Source organism: Corvus brachyrhynchos, unplaced genomic scaffold, assembly GCF_000691975.1.
Source record: "Corvus brachyrhynchos isolate BGI_N302 unplaced genomic scaffold, ASM69197v1 scaffold146, whole genome shotgun sequence".
Lineage (NCBI taxonomy): Eukaryota > Metazoa > Chordata > Aves > Passeriformes > Corvidae > Corvus > Corvus brachyrhynchos.
In genome coordinates this window covers 1,640,360-1,653,996 of record NW_008238960.1, presented here as the reverse complement: position 1 = coordinate 1,653,996, position 13,637 = coordinate 1,640,360, and the positions used below count along the sequence as shown (strand labels likewise).

The window sequence follows — 13,637 nt, the reverse complement described above, 5'->3', positions numbered from 1 at the left end:
TGATAGAAGAAAGAAATGTTGGTTTTGAGTGTATAAGACCTCTGAAACTTCTCAAAGCTGACAGCTCTCAGAACCACAAGAGCAGGTTGCATGTGAAAGCTGTATTGGTAAGCTGCCTAAGGACTGGGAAAAAGAACCAGTTTAATTCCACTTACATAAAAAGAATACTTGAATTCAGTAGATCGGTTTAAAATTATATCATGCAAAAGTGTTAATGTGTGTTCTTTCCTTTCACCTAGGTATGCAACCATATATACTATGTTTCCAGTCTTCTCTCTAGTATTGGATCAAGATGTGAAGCCAGAAATGGCATTGCTATATCCAGAACTTTATAAGGATCTCACAAAGGTATGAATGTCCTCAGTGGTCAGCTACAAGCAAATGCTGAAATCTCCAGTGTGCAAAACTGGGAATTCTTATAACCATTTTCTTAAAGTATTCCAAGCAAGACAGATTGCACAACTATTGCCAGCTTCTGTACTATTAGAATAATCCACAGTACCAAACATTTCAATTGTTTTTATTAATATGTTTGTTCAGTCACCACTGGTTGTACTGAAATAATTCAAACCTGAAGATACGTTGATAAAGCAGCCTTGACTCTGGCCCCAAACAGCTTATTTTTCCTTTTTAATTGGTAGATGAATTTCTGGATTTATTTTTTCCTAACATGCAGAAATTACTGCTGATGTCTCCAAAAACTGTCTTCTTTTAAATAACAAATATTTATAGCTGATATATCTGAACTCAGTCATCCATAGATACTGCTTTCTGTGTGTTTGCACATTCTTGCAAACAATCAAAGTTTATAATTTTGTCACCTACAAAAGTGAAAAATCTCAATATTCTGTTTTAATAAATTTTTTGAAAAGCACTTCTTCATCCTTAGCTATCAGCTAGGAAAGTTGTGATCCAAGGCAGAAGCAGACAGTCAATTTTAGGGATAGTAGATTCTTCAAAGAGATTTCTAAAAGTTCGGAAGCAGACTCTAGTTGGAGAATGTCCAAATTCTTCCGAGTCTTTGTCTTTTTAGTTGCACTAAGTTAGCTATTGGCTACGTTAGTCTGGGATCATTCTCTTTCCTCTATTGAAGATCTTGGTTGTTTCTTTCTCCACTTGAGAATCTTTAAAGTTTTTGAGATTTCAATCCATGATTAAGCTTAAAAAAGCCTGACCTTCACCTGCTAAGCAGAGTTGTAAGCTTGCCTGTGGAAAGATGTTCACCGAACTTGGAACTTGCTACAGCAATGAAGAAGTGCTGATTCTTGCCTGTTCTAGATTGATCATTTCTTTTGTGGCAAAATGGCTGCTTTGTTTGCCACTTTATCCTTAAAACTGTATCCATTCAACTCTTCAGTTCTAACATACTTCATCAGTACCCTCTCAGAATGCAAGAGTTATATCGCACATACAGCATTTATTCTTTGATTTTTGTGTATGTTTCAATCTAACAGTCACAATCAAAAGATTTAAAATTTATTTGGTAGTAATTACTTGCTGAAAATTTGCAGTAGCCATAAATTTATTCTATGAAAGCAAATGGGCAGTTTATCCAACATTTAGAAGTTACTGGTAAATAACTGCAGATTTGCTTAAGGTTTTGGTCAGTAGGTACATAATGCTGTAGTTGTTTTGAAGACTACATTTCACAAATAAAAAATAAACGAATTCTACTGCATTTTTCATTCTGAAAACCAGCCAGAGCATTACAAGCTAAAGTGTCTCTTCTGTTTAAGGCCTCAACTTCTTAGTCCCAAATTTAGACTTTGTGCAATTTCTATACAGGCTTGTAATGAAGAATCATAAAAACAAGTAGAAGCTTTGTAGACTTTATCACTTCAAATACTGCTTATTTTACTTGTAAAATGTCTCTCTAGCAATGAACTATTAAAAATATATGAGCTGAGTAGATTTTTTTTTTTTTAAGTTGTGTTTAACTGTCCTCTCACATGTTTCCCTTAGGGAAGATCTTTGTCATTTAAGACCTTCCTCATCTGGGTTTTAATCAGTATTTACCAAGGTAGGAGAGAGTACTAATTTTGCTGAACTGAGAAATTTTTGTCTGCTATTAGCAATATTGTTTTTCAGCTGCAGGTTGAATTCCCAAAGCTGAACATTTCATCAGCAGTTATATATATTGCTTTCTGTTTATCTCGTAAATCGATATTCCTGTAGTGTGCCAGGCTATTCAAAACACAGTGTGATTGGTATTTTTATTGGTGCATGTCGCCTAAAAAAGGACATGTTTTTAATTAAATGCTAATCCAGAAAAATTTTAATGAGTGCTTATCACATTGCATGTATTTACACAGTAGTTTTCTTTCATGGAATGACAGAAGTACTGTTGAAGAAATCTGAATTATGTAATCAGTTAAAAGTAATTACACTTTCAACAATATCTCATTTATTTGCAGCACTTGACAAAATGAGGTTAATTAAGAGTTCATCAGATATATTGCACTAAAAGGTGTTTAATTTTCTAATAGTTTTATTTCAGTATGGCTTTACTTTGGTTGGCTTATTTCACATGTACAAAGTACAGTAAATATCCTTCTTTAAGAAAAATCAGTGTTATTAAAAAAATGCTGGGCAAATTTTCATAATAAGCAATCAAATGTTCAGTGTGCAGTTGTAAAAACTGGTACAATGAACTTTTACTGTGGAGGGTATTGCCAACCTTGTGCACCTCTCACCCTACCCAGGTGGTATTCTGATGTATGGAGCCCTGCTGCTTTTTGAATCCGAATTTGTACACGTCGTTGCCATTTCCTTCACTGCCCTGATCTTGACTGAGCTCTTGATGGTTGCACTGACCATACGAACATGGCACTGGTTAATGGTGGTGGCTGAATTCCTCAGTCTTGGCTGCTATGTGGCCTCTCTTGCATTTCTAAATGAATACTTTGGTGAGTAAAAGCATTTTAGCAAAGAACTGTTTTATATTTTTAATTATGTTTTTTTCTTCTGGTTTTTTTTTCAATTAAGAATAGGTGATGTTTTGAAATGCAGCTTTCTTTGTAAGAAATATAACTGAGTTCAAATCAGGCCTAATTAATTTTGTGTTAAAATATTCTCTTACCCTTTTCTCCTAAAATTCAACAATCTTTATCCTGTTAGTATGGTTCATCTAGATGATAAACTTTACTCAAACCACTTGTGCCTTTTCTTGGTCTGATATTGACAGTCCAAACTGCATACCTTAAATTGGCTTGGAGATTTGCACTATTGAAAATAGATATGATTTGTAAAAAATCAGGATCTTCCCCTGAATTGGTGCATTATTTTGAACACCAGTCCAAGTGGGCCTCATTAGATCTAACTCACGAGGCTAAAATTGCTGAAGTATTGTTGGAGAGTGAGGCAGCAGCCTAGCAGGAAAGATACCTTATAGAGGAACCATTGTTTCATAATTATAGTAAGCTTGTATTAAGTTTGCTTTGCTTTAAGTTTTGGTATGCCATACTGCATCTTAAGGTTCTGATTGTTTATAGTTCACAAGATGAAAGAACGCATTTTAACTGCAAATCTTAGCAGTCAAGAATCTGAGCATCAAAATAATACATACTGCTTCTTGGATCAACTTACTCTTTAGTAAAAACAAAATATCTCTGTGTGATTTTACAAATGTAACTTACAGAAATATTCGTAACAGCTTTAATTATACCTCACAAGGAGCAGAATCCAACTCCTTCTCTGCCTTTTAGGGGCTGATGAGTAAGGAGTTGCCCTTCTTCAGTTGTCATTTCACATAGCAGAATTAAGTGTTACGTGTAGTTCTGCCTTCACTCTCTCATTTCCCAGGTGTTAAAAGCTAGGGTAGTGTACGTACATTATGTAATTATTTATTTAATCAGTAAATGCTTCACTGCCTGTCCCAGTGTTCCGTTACTTCCCAGATTTCTCAGGAGTCAAATTTTACTGAAGAAACAACCCTGCTGGGCTTGGTACCTGTATTGTACATGATTTCAGGTTTGCCAGAGCATCCTTTTGTTTTCTCTGACACTGATGCACAGACACATAAATAGAGATTATTGGGCTAATTTTTGAATCTCCACAGTCAGATTACAAATTAAAGGAACAAGCAAGAACAGATATAGGTACTTGCACTTGAGTCCAGACTTCCAGGAACATCATAAAGCAGAACTTGGGGCTTCACCTTTGAAAGTCTGTAGTACTGGTGACAGCCAGTCCTTCCATCCTTTCTGGTGCTGTTCTGTGAAAAACACTTTTAGATGATGTTCACAGAGGTATAAAAACTGCAGGGAGTTTGTTTCTTGCAAACTTTTCCATGAAGAGGAGTGTTTTTCTCTCTGCGCTCCTGTATTTGCTGGGCAAGTCCCAGAAACTTAGTCCATGGCTTCTTGCAGCCCAGGGACTTAACTTCTTTATATTTTTGTATTTGAGAGTACTAAAAAGGCTGCAATTTCATAAGATTTTGTAAAGATGTATTTTACTGTGTGTTATTCACCAGTTAATCTGAGAAAATGCCTTTCTCTTAGCCTCACTTCTGTTTAATGCTTGACTCTTATTTAGTTTGTCGCATTATAACTGGGGGGAGGGAGCTTTTTTTGTGTATGTGATGTAGCATAAACTTAAGTGATGGGTTGCAGTTCAAGGTATAGAACAACTTCCGTGGATGAGGAACAGTAATCCAGACCAATAGTTCTTGACTTCATTGGCAAATAAACTCTTTTCAGTGATGTTATAAGGATCATCTCCTTCCAAAGAAATTATATGATGACATAGCACTCAAATTAGAAAGGCAAAAGCATTTGATACTGTTCTACAGGTCTGACTCATGAAAGTAAATTAGTTTTTATGTTTCTGAGTTAATTGCACACAGTGGCCTTTTTAGGGTGCCTATGATAGGTTACATGGGCTTTCAGTATGTCCAAGCAGGCTTAGGCTAAAACTGCGTAACAAGTTTATACATTGACATTTAATATGCAAAGTATTTTTAATGAGGAAAGTTGGAGCAGTAAAGCATTTCTTTATTGCATTTTCTGAAGTGAATTTTCATTCACATGATCAAGTTATTTATACAGTAAATTATACCTTGAAGTCAAATGTAAGAAATGTGCCAATATATTCACAATCTTAAAACATGACCGAATATAAAATCTCTGTGTTTTCAAAGTGTTTTGATTTAATTGCTGCTTAAAATAATCTGATTGACATGTGAAAGGCAATACTAATCCAGTTAATGCTGCTAACATCTTCTTCATTTCCTTTTTGTGTAGCTAACCTGTTTGTTTGGGTTTTTTTCACATAACTTTTGTATTTTCTGTAAATCTATCCTTTCATTTTCCCTCTTTGTGAAACAGGTATAGGCAGAGTGTCTTTTGGAGCTTTCTTAGGTAGGTGAAGTTTAACTTTTCTGGAAGTTTTGGGTTGGCTTTTTGTTTTTTTGATCTTTAAAGATTCACTCAAGAGTAGCAAAATCTTTAATATATGCATTTGTAAATAATGGAAAAAAATTTTTTTAAAATTCTTGGGGTTACCTGAGTTCTGGGATCTTTCCATGATAACTAAGTATGACAAATAGGGGCAAAAGTAAGTATTTGCAAGTATCACAAATAGGGGCAAAAAAAATTATTAGCAAGGGTAGTGTGCCAGCATTCTTGTTAATTTTTGTCATAAACAATTAGCTTTTCAGTGTGGCTTGTAGCAATATCACTACATTGTTTTCCCTTTAAATTTTTGGCCTCTAATTTAATCTCTATGATTTTAAGAATCATTCAGCGTAGATGTTGTGAGAAAAATAATCAATACAGAATAAAAGATCCAAACTAGCAAAATTTCTGGTTGGGAACTTGTATTATGGTAAAAATCATTCTTACTATTAGAAAAATAACCTGACTTATTTTTTTTATTATGAGAGAATCTTGCTTTTAAACCGAGATTCTGCTTCCCCTAAAAAATAATTTAGCTGCAAATCAGTGTAAGGACCATAAAGGAACTCTGAAATTCCTGTCTAAAAAAAATAATTGGCAAAAGCAAAATGTTGAGGTTAACTTTCTGTTGCTTTATTGCCCTTTTTTTTTTAATTGGACAATAGCATAAGCAAACAATTAAGAGACTTGTATTGACTTTGCACTGTGGAAGTTCCAGTTTCCATGTTACTGGCTCCCATTACTTATTTTCCCTATTTGTTTCTGCAGATGTTGCCTTTATCACAACTGTGACCTTCCTGTGGAAAGTGTCAGCAATCACTGTTGTAAGCTGTCTTCCACTTTACATTCTCAAGTACTTGAAGCGCAAGTTCTCTCCTCCAAGTTACTCCAAGCTTACCTCGTAAAAGTGATTATATTCCTATGGTTTTTCACTCACACCAGTCTGCAGATTGCATATTCACTGTGCTTTAGTGTCAATGGATTTTTGTTGGACTAAAGAAACTTAAAAAAATCAAAAATCAAAAGGGATAGCGTGAATAGAGCACAAAAAGAGGAGGAAACATCTGACAGATACAATAACACAGAAGTACACTAACAACTATCAGAGATAAACTAAATTTTCTTCATGTTGTTTTTTTCTTTCAGTTGTTATGATTATAAAATAAAACTGAATTACCTTTGATTTGACAATGCTTCTGAATGGTTTCATTGCTACTGTAAAGGATTTTTTCCAACTGCATTTATCTTCTGCAAGTTAAATTGAAAATTTTGTTATTTATTACATAAATTTCCTTCTTTAATTATTCTATAACTTCCTAATTCAAGCCCTTTCTTTTAATGTTTATATATGGAAAAGTTCATTCATCCATACTTACTATAACAAACCTAATACCTGTAAATGCCCGTGTCTGTATTAGCAGCTATTATTCCTCATCGGACATTGATTAATATGCACTATTTGAATTATGTACTGATGTCTGCGTAGCACAGTATTATTTTAGGAGCTGTTGTCCTATTCTGTGCTCTCCATTTCTGGCACCAGTAAATTACAGATGTGTAATGTTGACAGCAGTTCTTTAAATGCACATTACAGCCAGGTTGCACAAAAGCTGTTTAAAAATTAAATTATAAATTCTGTACATAATTCCACAGCACTTATTGATCTGTACAGATATCAAAACATGGCTGCTCAGTAAATATGTTTTAAAGTTCTTATTCATTTTGTATTTGTAAAACTGCAAATAGTGTCAAAGTACATTTCTATATATGAGAAGTCCAGTAAACCTTGTATTAGCTAATATGTTTAAATTGCCTTGTAATCTGTTTACTTAGGTTACTCAGGTAAAAGAAAATAAGAGAAACACATGAACATCATGGTAGGAAAATCTGTCATCTTCCAAGTTGTAAATGTTATGTTTTTATAACTTTGTTTGGGTGCAAACTTGTCAAAAAAAAAAAAAATCAAAACATTTTTGCTTGTAAGCTGTCAGAGTTGAGTATCTTGGCTGAGTTACGACACTTTATAGCAGCTGAAGATTTGTTCCAGAAACTCAAATACTCTGATGCAATCTGAAGGGTCCAGATCTTGCATACTGTACTGGCAAGTAGGAAATATTAATTTTCCATTGTGATATAACTTTGCTTTCTCAAGAAGTACATATAATGAATTTGGCATAGTCTATTAATCAGTGGAAAGGAACAACATAACTATCCATGCTTTCTTTATTAAATATTTATGTGTGTGTTTTTAAAAACCACTTAATATGGATGTCATTTTTATGTTTGACTGTATGCCTTTACAATATAGTTCCTCGTTTAGTCTCTTTTCCCTTATGCCATTATTATTTTGGATGAGTAATATTTAAGTGATAAATGTAACTACTTCCTGGGAGAGCAGAGGAAACGGCTGCAGAGCTTTTTGGACTCCACCCCACTCCATTAATTTTTGTTTTCGAAGTTTTTCTAAGTAGCTATTTATCTGCTTTTTTTAATTTCCATTCCTCATTATAAAAGCAATAAAGCCTAATTTCTACCAAATATTAGTGGTACATGTATTAAATAAACTACTGAAGTAGAGTTTCCTTTAATTACCCGACATCACAGACTAGACTGCCCTGTCCCTCTGTGAACTCGCTTCTGTAAATCCCCACAAGATGTCACTGTTCTTGCATATTAGCAGAGCCTTTCTGCATTTGGTGTGGTTTTGCCAGGATACTCCTGATTTACATTTTTAGTTTAGTTCTGTGGTATTTTTGTCACTGATTTGCTTTAGTTTTCTGGTTTCCCCAATAAGTGGTAATTACTTTCAAACAATTAAGAAAAGTCACCAGTGTGCAGTTATTCTGAAATGTTGGTGGCATTTTCTTCAGACTTTTTTGTCGTACACACTGTGGGCTCACAACCATATGCATAAGATCCAGGAGATAAGCAAAAGCTCAGAGTTGGTTGTCTTTCGTCTATACATAACATCTGTGACATTAGGCAGAAAGTGAGGAAAAAAACAGAAATTGAATTAACAGCATGAAAGCGATAGTGTTACTGTAATACAGCTGTATGAGACACAATCATACCCATGGGTACAGAACTTAAGGGTAGGTATATTAATTCCCAGCATTAAAACTCTTAAGGTTAGTGTGATGGCAAAAGTATAGGTTCTGTGCACAGCTATAAGCCTTTCAAAAGTGGAGTCAGTTCTCTAAAGTCCTGCTTCCTTAATATTTCCAATATACAGCAAAGGTCCAGTTTCAGCTCACATTTATTTTAAGGATTGTGGAAGCCTGATTCAAGTGACTTACCTTGCTTTTGAGGTTCAGCTTACATAAACAGATTTAGGCCTTGGCTCTGCAAGTTACACCCAGAAGGACCTTAGATTTATTTGGTATTAAACAAATGTTTACTTTGTGAGCTCTTATGTCAGACACGTATTTCTGAAATGGTAATCATGTCTCTCTGAAAACATATTTGGAAAACAATTTCAGGACTGGGACAGAATGGAGGAGCAAGGTGTGAACAGGAAATACATCTTCACCAAAGTAACTTACATAACAGTATGTGGACCATGTTTAACAAGCACATGAGCTGAACACCTAGATTTCCAATGTAGTTTGATGGAAGAAAAGAGGGAAAGGAGAGATCCTGCAAAAAAAGAGAGTACTGGTAATTTTCTTAGTTTTTTCTGATGCTATTCCAAAATTATGTGTTCTTGTAACCACTGGAAAGCATTTTGCTACACAAGGTATTAGTTTGCAAATGGAAGATAAATTAAATCCTTGCATACCTAACATTAAATCTGTAGCACTCGTCCATGAATGTGAGTGTTTACACCAATGTTTTTATGTTCAAACTGAGCTTGCTGACTCATGCAATCAGAATTCAGCTGTTTACTCCTAACCTAATTCTCCTGTTTTCTCCCTAAACTTTCAAAGTAAAAAAAATGTGCCATTGCTTTTGTATATACACTGGAAGTGTTTGTTGTCTTGATGAGCTGCTTCCACTTGAGCAAGCCTGTATTACAAATGTCTTACCTTCCATCTGCAAGAGTGTGAGCTGAAACTTTTCTTCAGTCTCCATTTAAAACATGTATGAAAGATGGAGCTCTGCAGTTGGGAATCTTTTTAAACCAGACAGCATTTCTGTAGGTATTTAAGCAAGAATTTTGATAGCCACTTACGCAGTTAAACAGCTGCTTGTCATGAGGATCAGCTTCTGTAGATGAAGAGGAGGTGATTTCCCTAGATATTGCTCTTATAGGGTACACTGGAGGGTTCCTTCATCACTGGAGGCTGGAACTGTTGGAGCCTGATCCACCCTGGGTTGCATATTCATGAGTGCTGGTGAGCTGGTGGCTCACTGTACAAGTGGCAGTATAGACTTCCCTAGAGGCTTTGGAGGTGGGCCGTTAACAGAGGTACCCATTGTGACCCCTTTTCCTGCTTTTGCAGAGCTGCCTATTCCTGGGTTTTATATCAGCAAAGTAATACGAAAGAGGCTTACATCTGTTTCACACTTGCATCCCTTCACATGCCCAGTGCTATTAATGTGGCTCCAACAACTCCTCCAGGGCAAAGGATTTTATTGCAGAGTATGTGGGCTCTGGATGGACAGTTCTCCTTAAAAAATGACAGCCACAGAAGGAGATCAGGCTGTCCTGCTCTTGCCACTGATGCAGAAACTGTTCTTGTAAGTCCTGCTTACACTGACATCCATTTCAATTTTACCTTCCATGGAGTTTCTCCTTATTTTTTCTGGCTAGAAAGGAAAAAATTGGGTCAGCAGTCTCTTATAATACTTAATTGAATAACCTTTCTGTATCTAGGCTTTTATTATTATAACTCAATTGAAACTTGAAGGCAATCAAAAAAGCCCTTCGATATGTTAGCCCCCCGTAGGGAGGAAAATCAGTACAAGTGAACAAAGACAACACGGATCGAACATTATATGTAAATAAACAGGAGGCACAATGTCTTTAACACTGTGTTAAAAAGCGTAGGAATTTCTTTTGTAAACAAAACACACTTAAAGCGAGATACTTCCCAACAAGTATTAACTACCCAACAGATGCCCTCAGCAGGGTTCACAGCTGTTATTGCAAGTGGGAATTTGCTCAGCCAATTGCCAACAAAATCCACTTCAAATAGGCAATTGCACTGAAAGACCTATTCACTACTTCATCGACCAAAACCATAGTTTTGATCAAAATATTTTACAGCAGAGGTGGTGAAAACTGAATGCCACGAACAGAATAATGAGAGCGCGCTCTGCAGTGGAGTTGACAAATTCTGCTCTATTCTTCCACCCCTGACCAGGTTTTAGCAGAACTGCAGCTGCAGTTTCTCCTGATTGTAGTCTCCTCCTCTCCTCCAGCACGCTTTCAATGTGAGATGGTAATCGGCAATAGTAAACCTCTAAATTGCTCAAAAAAAGCAGGCTTGAGGAATTTTGCCTTTGGAATTTAGCCTTTATGCATTACTGAGCTATGAGAAAGATCATCATCTGCTCTGTGGAGATACTGTGTTCTATAGCTGTGATGCATGATAAGTATTTATGTGCCTAGCTTTATTCTTCTGGCAGTAAACTATCTTTATTTCCTCTGCTCTTGACAAAACTGCTAAGAATAAAAAGAGCTTTGGTTATAATGATCATGTAGCTTTAAGCAAGCAGTACACAAAATAGACCATTGTAATTCTTATTTGTAGAGCTGCTTTCCATTGTTTCTCTGTAATATACACATCTAGTTTTTTCCATGGGCCCTCTGTGTTTTGCTCCGAGTTCTAAGCATGAATTTGATTTTGCAAAGTAAACACACGTTGTGTGGAAGCAAATTATAGATAACTACTTCAAAAGTCTGTTGAAAATGAATTCCTGGCTGGAAGGCTAGGGGTTGTTAATGGATGAGCAGACCTGTAAGGGCTAAGTGTATGTACATATGTTTTGTATTTATTGCAATTATCTATTGCCTACTTGAAGGAGAGATCTGGGAATTCTCAGTCAAGATGCTCCCTTGGGGAAAAGCTCTATGCTGCATGTGCTCAATAGAGGAAGATGAGCTGTTGTTTCCCCTGTGTGTAATTGCTGGTTGCTGCCTCCTCTTGCCATTGAATTCCAAATGGATGTGCAGGAACACAGCTACATAGGCACTTCCTCCCACAGTTTCTGCTTCCCTGAGTACTTCTCCCTTAATCAGGGTACTGACTCTTCTATGACAGTCACTTGAATATGTCTGTTGGTTATCTCAATCCCAGCTGAACGGAGTTTATCCCAGTTGTAGAAGGTAATTTTCCATGTGAGTGTCATGAGCAGGACAGGTGACACAGACGTGGTCTAGTACATACTTACACTTATCCAAATACAACTAAAGCAATTGTGGACAATCTGTGATTGAAAATAAATAAATACAACAAACCTGTGCACATACAATTTTATCAAATTCTAGGAAGGAGGTGAAGGGAAACAAAATTTAATGGCTTTGAAACTTTTACCCTGTGGCTGTAGTGGTTTTGACTTCCTTATAGTTGCCTTTCAATTTCTTGCATGATCTTCATGTGAGAAAACAGTAAAATATTTCAAGTTACTGAATTATTAATCTGATTTTTTAAATATCCTACTTGGAGGCCTTCACATTACCTTCCTACCCGTGCATGGCTGGTTTTAATTCTGGTAGGTCCTTTTGCATAATTTTCTGGTATTATACATTATACATGGAGGGTTGAAAGTTGAAAGCAACATATGAGGATATCTCTGTTTGCTCAGAAATTGGATGTTATAGTGAAGGATGCCAAGATTTAAGATTTAAGAATTTTGAAGTGCTTTAATTTACAATTATTGTATGATTCTATTAAATAAGAGGTGGAAGGAAAAATCTGCTGCTCACAGCAACTTAGGTTTTAGATGCCCTTAACTTGTGCAGACTTCAGAGAAAAAACCCCAAACAATAAACCTACATGGCAAATCTTATTTGAAAAAAAACAAAGAACAAAAAACAAAAACATTTAAAGAAAATAAGCCTTTTAAAGTGAGAGTCACACCTGAATGCCTGGAACTACTGAAAGAAATCATGTTTTTAACAACCCGTCTTGGGAACACCTGCCTGAAAGAAACAATTCCAGACAGTCAAAATGCCGTGCATTTCTGCCTAGCTCGGACATCAGTCTGGCCCTGCTTGCTTTAGAAGAGATTTGATTTTTCCTGACCAGGAATGGCCAGGATGGGCTGTCGCACTGCACTTGCATTGTCATGTTACCCTGATAACGGCAACCATAGCAAGGTACCTCTGCTTTGGTCCAGCTGTGCCCACTGGAATACTGGGAAACACTAGTGAAAGTAGTCCCCAGCCTGAGCAGTTCTCCAGTTGTTGAAACAACTGACTTCTGTGTAAACTGGTTTGTAGTGCTGGAAGGGAAGCAGGGAGGAGAAAAATAAGCTCTCTTTGTATACCTGAAGCAGATTTGGGGAGAGTGGGAAGAAACCAAGCTGCAGTCACATAACCACGCTGCCAGCTTGCCATCTGTCCAAAAGCAATTACTTGGAGATGGCAGGTGAGGAGGGAGAACAAGGTTATAGCTCAGCTGTAACACAGAGCCAGCCGCAGTCACTGATCTGGTACGCAGCAGCACAGGAGTCTTTCTTCTTGACATGCAGGTAACTCACTCTGCCAGTTCAGACATATCATCACTGTGAGTGATGAAGTTCACTGCTGGAGAAACAAGGAAAGGTTTCTTACAGCAAAGACTGCCCGAGGCAGCTACCTCAGGGCATGGCGCACAGATGTCCGAAAGTGCAGAACTTCACATGTTCTGGTCAGACACTGGAAATGCCTTCAGAGGCAAAAGGCAGGGGGAGAAAATGAAAGCATGGGGGAAACTTCATTTTGCCTGAGGCCCAACAAAAACAGTCACCCCTCCACCCTGTGCTACACTGGACAGTGCAATGGAACATCCAGACTGTGCCATGTGGCAGGATCCGTGCAGCCCTCTGCAGCTTCCACCTCCCAGCCCTATGGACAAAGATCCGAAGGCTGCTTGCAGCTACCTTGCAGGAGCCCTGAGCCAAGTCCACGGTGCTGTGTGTCTGGCCCTGTGCCGCCCTGTGCCACCCAGTGCTCGGTGTGCAGGCACAGCCAGCCCCTACGCACAACGTGCTGCTTTGACCCTGCGCTCATAGCAAGTCACTTGGCATCACCTGGCGATATCAGGAGGTCTTCCTTGCTCTTCCTGCAAACCATCCTGTTTGTGTTTTGATCATTTG

The 13,637-nt window shown here is 37.1% G+C and overlaps 1 protein-coding gene across 2 annotated transcripts in view; it reads left to right on the top strand.

Moving 5' to 3' along the window:
• The window catches only part of ATP9B (ATPase phospholipid transporting 9B (putative)), a 145,915-nt gene extending 137,685 nt beyond the window's left edge, over positions 1-8,230 (top strand). Inside the window, exons 25-29 of one of the 2 annotated variants that reach the window (XM_008637125.2) lie at positions 240-348; positions 1,963-2,020; positions 2,703-2,906; positions 5,325-5,357; positions 6,162-6,315. In XM_008637125.2, the coding sequence (XP_008635347.1) occupies positions 240-348; positions 1,963-2,020; positions 2,703-2,906; positions 5,325-5,357; positions 6,162-6,298 (541 nt within the window). In that variant the 3' untranslated portion in view covers positions 6,299-6,315. Of the gene's footprint in view, positions 1-239; positions 349-1,962; positions 2,021-2,702; positions 2,907-5,324; positions 5,358-6,161 lie in introns of both variants that reach the window. The other variant, XM_017738617.1, reaches the window with a different exon arrangement.
• Positions 8,231-13,637: the final 5,407 nt, after the last annotated feature.